The 7,319-nt window shown below is 39.7% G+C and overlaps 1 protein-coding gene across 1 annotated transcript; it reads left to right on the top strand.

Annotated features, from left to right (window-relative positions):
* The first annotated feature begins 5,398 nt into the window (after positions 1-5,398).
* LOC147475708 (uncharacterized) lies at positions 5,399-7,097 on the top strand. Its single transcript, XM_086585506.1, has 3 exons — positions 5,399-5,999; positions 6,345-6,751; positions 6,873-7,097. Exons 1-3 carry the CDS (start codon positions 5,399-5,401, stop codon positions 7,095-7,097), a joined length of 1,233 nt encoding a protein of 410 aa, XP_086441632.1.
* Positions 7,098-7,319: the final 222 nt, after the last annotated feature.

Below are 7,319 nucleotides of genomic sequence, written 5' to 3'. Positions count from 1 at the left end.
TACCAGTATGAGTGTCGGGTAGAAGAAATCTAAGCTACACGCCACACTGTGTGGCGGTTAGAGTTTTCTTTTTTAATTTTTTTTCCCCACATGCCTTTGACAATAGTGGCTGGAGAGTTTAAAAAAAAATCACTCCTTTTTATTTGTTGTAGGTATGAGTGAGAAATCTATGATGCATATTGCCTGTTTATTAGTCTATTATATGTGAATTAGGTTGCCTTATGTAACTTACCTTTTATTCTGATGATTGCATAGATTATAAATGTAGAAATTAACATTCTGTAAAGTACCAGTACTGATATTATATATTTACATGCCATCAGTTTGAACTTTGAAGTATAGTTATAGTACTTAACAGAATTAGGTAGTTGAACTCTTACAATTGAGTATCCAAATTGGACGCTTCCCATTAATAGTTGAACTTCTATCCTTTTTGTTTATTTCTGGGAGTACTTGAATGCTTTGCTTACTTCTGGATGTATATTTTTAGGGGTAAGCCTATCAAATGTTAGCAAAAGTGTGAGTGTTCTCGATCTTCCTGGGAATGACAAATCTGCCAAGCCACTGAGAAGGCTCTGTATTCTTGCAAAATCTTCTATTAGTCCTACCCCTAAGTCAACTGGCACAATAACTCCATTACCTGAGACCAAAAAGAATGGATCTAGCAAAGGGCAAGGGAGTAGTAGTGAAAAACGAGTTTCAATGAGCAGAAAGGAAGTTCATTCTTATATCCTCAGCTTCATATTGGTTATCACAGATCAAGCTCTTTGAGTCAGTTGCAAAGCACTCTGTTTCACTCAGATTCTTCAAGCTTGCATTAGAGTCGGGATGCGAGGTGAGTCAGCTGGAGTTATTTTGCTCCTTGCATGACTGAAATGGTTATGGGATTAAGGTAGACCCACCCCACCTATGTTTTATTTTTATTTTAATAGGTGATTAGATTGGAGAAATGGTAGGTAATGCAGCTAATGGCAGGTAACGTTGGGTAATGATGTATTGTAGTTGTTAATCTATCTAATAAAACATGGAAGTGTGGGGCCGGAGGGCACGATCCAACGGCTGCAATCCTTTTTCAACAAAATATGACATGGCTCCCAGCTGGTATGTTGCTTCTATCCACAACATCTGGATCCATGCGATCAGATCTTATTTTCTCATCTCTCCCACATCACTCGACTTTCTTACTGCCGCCTTACTCGCTCAGTTGTTCTTACCATCCTCGATCTAGCTGTTTTAAGGTCAGTTTGCCACCCTTTTGTTTCTTCCTTTTGATTCTCTTAGTTCTTGTCTATTTTAGTTGGTGCACTAAAAAAACCCAAAGGAACAACCTTTTCCGTCCTTTTTTTGTCTTTTTTTTTTTTTTTTTTTTAGTTGGCGCACTAAAAGTAACAACCTTTTCCGTCATTTTTTTTGTCCTCGGGGTTAATGTCTCTTGGTCGTTTTTATCAATTCCTGGTCGTTATCAATTCCTGCTTTGAATTTAGTTATGGTGACACTTTTACTGCTGGTGTAGCGTGTTAGTTTAGGCGTGCTCATGGAGTCATATTAGTGAACTTAGATGCGCATTGTGAGGGGTTTGTTGAGTGTGTGGATAGTCACTTAGTCTCTTGAGTGTTAGCTTCTATTAGGCTTTAGTCTCTTAGTGACATCCGCTATAAGAAGCATAATGTAATATAATATTATCATCTACTTTGAAATTTGAATGAAATGATTATTGTATTGCTATAATAGTTTATGTTAGGGTTGCTATCTTTTAAATTTTGTATGTATTATCTTGCGGTTTAGGTGACTACCAACCTTATAAATGACTTAGTTTTTTTTCCCCTGTCCAAATTGGTTAATTACTGCAACTTTTGCGTTTTGTACTTTTTCAGGCGCGCTTTCTGTTATCAAAACAACAGTTCGGCTTCGACTTTCTATGGTTCCATGGTACGTACTTCAGTATTATTGCCACTGCCCATTGCAAACTCCAAACTTTCATTTGCGCTATTTATCTTTTTATGTTCTACAGGATCACATGCATAAGGGTAAACATCCAATGGACCCTTCTAAGGATCAATCGAACAAGGAAAAACAAATTTTTGTTCTGGTCCAAGATAGACTCTTCCTCCAACCACGTACTCCTCAACGACCTGCTCGCTCCCGGGTATTCCTATCACCTGGCTCCAATAAATGTCCTGTTTGGCCAAAAACTGCTTATGTTGTCCGTTCATTATCATTTCTTTTGAACTGCTTATTTGGTTTATATAGCTTTCGACGTGACCAATTCTCGACAAAGGGAAACACCCTTTGGACCCTTCTAAGCAGAGCAACAAAGAGATAGCCCCCCCAAGATAGGCTCAATCTTCAACCACCTCCTGGCTTTTCAATATTTCTTGCTTTTGACTATTGTATTTATTTCCCTATCTGCATTGCCTATGAATATATATTTCCCCGCTTATGTTGCATTATTTACTGTTGACCCATTTTGGCTTTTTGTTTATTACCATTTACTGTTTTATTCATATCTAATTTATTCCTCTTTCTCCCCATCTGTCTGCTTAAGAGAACAACCCCTTCCTCCGACAAAGAGATAGAACTAACAAAAGCAATACTAGGACAGCGTGCTCGAAGGGAAAGAGAAAGGCATCTCAGACTTTGCCAACCGAGGTGTACAAGCACTCATGCGTCGTGTCATTGGCCACCAGCTGCTGATAGGTTCAGCATTAAATGCCTCTCCTTCACTTCCACGAACTCCATCTAAATCTAACGGGCGGCGAGCACAGAGTACTACAATTACACCTCATGCGACACCATGCAAATGCCTTTCTTCTTCTGAGTCTCTTCAGAAATCTCTATCGTTCCTTAATCCTGTCAGGCTATTTACGCTCCCCGAAGAACATGTCGCATCAAGTGCCCATGTTGATTCAATAAATCAAAACAATGAGATCTTCGTGCCAACGCGGACTCACCAAAATACAAGATTTTACAGGGTTCAATGCACCTTTCTCTTAGCTCTTCCTGGTTTACATTTTTAAAAAAAACTATAATATTCTTCTACATTCTTCCGCAGTGCGCGAAGCTGCATGTCTACTACCTCATCATTAGTTCATCCAATACCACCTTCGACAAATGCAACTTCAACTTTTGCATCATCATCAACTACCCGAAATTCATGGTATACTTCTTCACATTTATTAAAACAAGAATACAAAAAAATTGGCTCCTTTGTCTAAATAATCATTCTTTTCTCATGCAGACCACAACCATTTCGAGATCCTGCACAGTACTGTGAGGATGTTCACCATAATGGTTTTGATTGTCCAATTTCTGCTAATAATGCTGACATCAGTGATGATGAATACAAAGTTGACAATATTGATGCTGACCGTCTGATTGAACAAGGAAGACACTCCTTAGGGAGAATGGATGTTCAATGCCCATTATGTAATGCACTCCATTGGATGGATGAACGGCTAACCAAATCATCGTTATCACATCCTCGATTTAGGACTTGCTATTTGCAAGGGAAATTCAAATTGCCTCCACTGCGACCATTACCACCAGCCCTTAAAGCTCTATATGATGGAAATGATCACAAGTCAAAGTCATTTCGCAAGTACATGAGGCAATACAATCAAGCTTTTGCATTTGCGAGCCTTGGAGGAAATGAGCGTGTGTTTACTGGACGAGGTCCATGGCCTTTTACTATCCATGGTCAGCTGCGTCATAGGACTGGAGCTCTAATTCCTGACTCTGGGCAGCAGCCAACTTACTCTCAACTTTACATATATGATCCCAGTGCTGCATTGGAGTTACATCAACTTCATAATCATAGTTTGAACACAAATGTTCTTAAAATCATTCATGAAACTAGGCTCCAGTATAACCATTTCTTTGCTATTTTCCACCACGCATACGATGTTCTTAGATCTGCCTCTCTTGACCATGGTGATAACTTCAACGTCCCCGCGTATTTGCATTACAGTGCTACTAGAGACAGACTCCGTTACAATTTACCAACCGTATATGAGATTGCTGTCATTTTACCTGGGGATGGTAGCGAACGGGGAAGCATGCGAGATATTGTCATCTATCTTAAAGGAGGGCAAGAATTCATGCAAATCAATGAATGTCATCCAGCTTACTTACCTTTGCATTATGTGCTAATGTTTCCTTCAGGAGATCTTGGGTGGTCACCTGACATGAGACGTTCAAACAGTTTAACTGCAGCAGCCACTAATGATCGATTGACACATATGGATTTCTATTCTTATCGGTTGTTTGAACGCCCTGGAGAATATTCTGCAATCTTGCGAGGGCATAAACTGTTCCAAGAGTTTGTAGTCGATGGGTAGGTAGTGACTAAACAGAACAAAATGAGATATTACAGGCAACAACAAGACAAGCTTCGGGCCGAACTTTATCAAGGTATCACTGATGTCGCAGTTGAAGCTTTCGACCTAAACCAAATAGGAAGACGAGTGGTCTTACCAGCATCTTGTGTTGGCAGCCTAAGGCACATATTCAAAATTTTCTAAGATTTCATGGCCATCACGCGTTACAATAAGCATCTTGATATATTTCTCACTATTACTACTAACCTACACTGGGAGGAAGTTGTTGATGCATTGTCTATGCACCAAACCACAACTCATCCACCTGAGGTGGTGGCCTGTGCCTTTGAACTAAAGCGAAGGGCCTTGATGAAGGAAATTTAAAAAAAAAAGGTGTGCTTGGTAATGCAATTGCACATGTCTACACCATTGAGTTTCAGAAACGCGGGTTGCCACATATGCATGCACTTATATATCTTCAACATTCCGACAAGATCCGCGTACCTGCTTAAGTTGATCGAATTGTATGTGCAGAGTTTCCTGATCTAGAAGCCGAACCTAATTTGTTTTGGACCGTCCTCACATGTATGGTTCATGGTCCATGTGGACTAAAAAATCCTAACTCTCCATGCATGGTAAATGTTCAATGCAAGCATCACTACCCCAGGACTTTTGCAGATGTTACCACCATGGATAAAGATGGATATCCTATCTACCGTTGTCGTGACAATAGTAGATCATATATTGTGAGAGAGTATACAATTGATAATAAGGATGTTGTTCCTTATAATCCTTATATTTCTAAAATGTTTAACTGCCACATTAATGTCGAAGTTTGTGCTAGGATCTGTTGTGTTAAATACATTCACAAGTATATATTTAAAGGGCATGACGGACAATAATGGTGTACAGTGACTTGGATGAGATCCAACAATACTTGGATGCGAGATACATTGGACCCCCTGAAGTTGTTTGGAGGTTGTTAAGTTTCCATCTGCACGAGGAGATTCCCACAGTTGTGCGCTTAGCACTTCATCTCCCTGGAATGCACCACGTAGTTTATAAAGCAAACGAACCAATGGATGATATACTATATATCAAGAGCTGAGCGTCAGAAGTCAACTTTGACTGCCTTCTTTGAGTGTTGTGCATCAGATTCAAGAGCAAGCAACCTCACTTATCAAGAGTTCCCGGAATACTACGCTTGGAACAAACAATCACAGACTTGGACATACAAGAGACAAGAAGGAAGATTTGTTATTGGTAGAATGTATTTTGCCAATCCTAACTCCGGTGAGCAATTTTACTTGCGCTTACTTCTCATGGTTGTAAAAGGACCCCAATCATTTGATGATCTGAAGAGGATTGGAAATGGTCCTCTACTTCCAACTTTCAAAGATGCATGTGTTGCACACAGACTTTTGGAGGATGACGGTGAATGGGTGCAATGTCTACAGGAGGCTGCAATCATGCAAACTGGATATCATCTTCGCCGACTATTTTGTGTTATTCTCGCAGAGTGCAATCCTTTGCAACTCCATACACTGTGGCATGATTTATGGGAAAATATATGTGATGACCTTCCACACAAGCTTCGCACACTGTTCAACATTCAAGAACCTACCCTTGATGAAGTGCAAGATTATGATTTATTTCTCTTAAATGAGATTCTAATAGAGTCAAGTAAATCACTAGCTAATTTCCCTCCGATGCCGATGCCTCTGTTAACTACTAGATGGAACTTAGTTGTTGCAAATCGTCTCATATATGACCAACGACAATTTTAGTTTGACCCTCAAAATGAAAAAGCACATAGCAACAAGGTACTCCTTAATGCAGAGCAAGACTTCTCATATAATGCAGTGATAGATTCGGTTTCCCAAGATGAAGGGAAGCTATTTTTTTTTTATGGAGCAGCGGAAACAGGCAAAACTTTTGTCTACAACACAATCGCTGCTATGTGTCGTGCTGAGGGGCATATTGTTATTATGGTAGCTTCATCTGGAATAACTTCATTACTGTTGGCAGGTGGTTGTATGGCTCACTCAACTTTTCGCATCCCAATAGATATTCTTGATACCGCTGTTTGTGGGTTCAGTAAGAATTTAATACATGTCGAATTATTCAGGGAAGCTAAACCTATTATTTGGAATGAAGTCCTGATGCAAAACAAGTTCTGTGTGGAGGCAGTTGATCGGACACTCCGGGATACTCACGACAATAATAAACCTTTCGATGGAATAACAGTGGTGCTTGGCGGTGATTTCCGTCAATGCCTTCCAGTTATACCCAAAGGGGTTCAGGAACAGATTGTGCGTGCTTCCTTGCGGTCTTCCTTCCTCTGGAATCACATTCATGTTCTAACTCTTGCCCAAAACATGCGATTGGAAAATGGAAACTCTACAAATATTGCGTTTGCAAATTTCTTAATGGAGGTACCAAACTTTGCATTTTCCCTTATACTATTTTCCTTCATTTTAATATTCATTTGCATCCTTCTTTGTACTATTTTTATTTGTACTAATATCATTACTATTTTCTCCTTGCCACGCTTAGATAGGAACTGACCTAAGCGAGACGGTTGAACTACCATCCACAATTCAACGATGTGCAAATCTTCAAGACCTTATTTCTACTACATATCCTCAACTTGATCAAGCTTCCACTGTTACACCTGAATATTTAACTGAGTGCACAATTTTATCAGCACGCAATGATGATATCAACGACATTAATGCAACGACTTTAAATATGTTCCCAGGGGAAAGTCTCACTTTCTAGCTGCAGACAAAATGACATATGAGGATGCAACCAATCCAGCCAATATTAATTAATACCCAAATGAGTACCTAAACTCACTTTATCCAGCCGGTTTGCCACCGTTTCGTCTCAACCTTAAAGTTGGCTGTCATATAATGTTGTTGCGAAATATTGCTCCCAAAGATAGATTATGCAATGGAACCCGCTTGATGGTGATCCAATGTCAGCCACACGTTCTTTTTG

The sequence above is a fragment of the Coptis chinensis genome, chromosome 9 (assembly GCF_015680905.1).
Source record: "Coptis chinensis isolate HL-2020 chromosome 9, ASM1568090v1, whole genome shotgun sequence".
NCBI lineage: Eukaryota > Viridiplantae > Streptophyta > Magnoliopsida > Ranunculales > Ranunculaceae > Coptis > Coptis chinensis.
This window is presented reverse-complemented; position numbering and strand designations above follow the sequence as displayed.

Bases quoted from the DNA above. Each gene is read 5' to 3' on its own strand.
- LOC147475708 (XM_086585506.1), top strand. From the start codon at position 5,399: ATGATATACTATATATCAAGAGCTGAGCGTCAGAAGTCAACTTTGACT. The intron at 6,000-6,344 runs GTAAATCACTAG...TACTGTTGGCAG, and splicing joins TGAGATTCTAATAGAGTCAA to GTGGTTGTATGGCTCACTCA. The intron at 6,752-6,872 runs GTACCAAACTTT...TGCCACGCTTAG, and splicing joins TTGCAAATTTCTTAATGGAG to ATAGGAACTGACCTAAGCGA.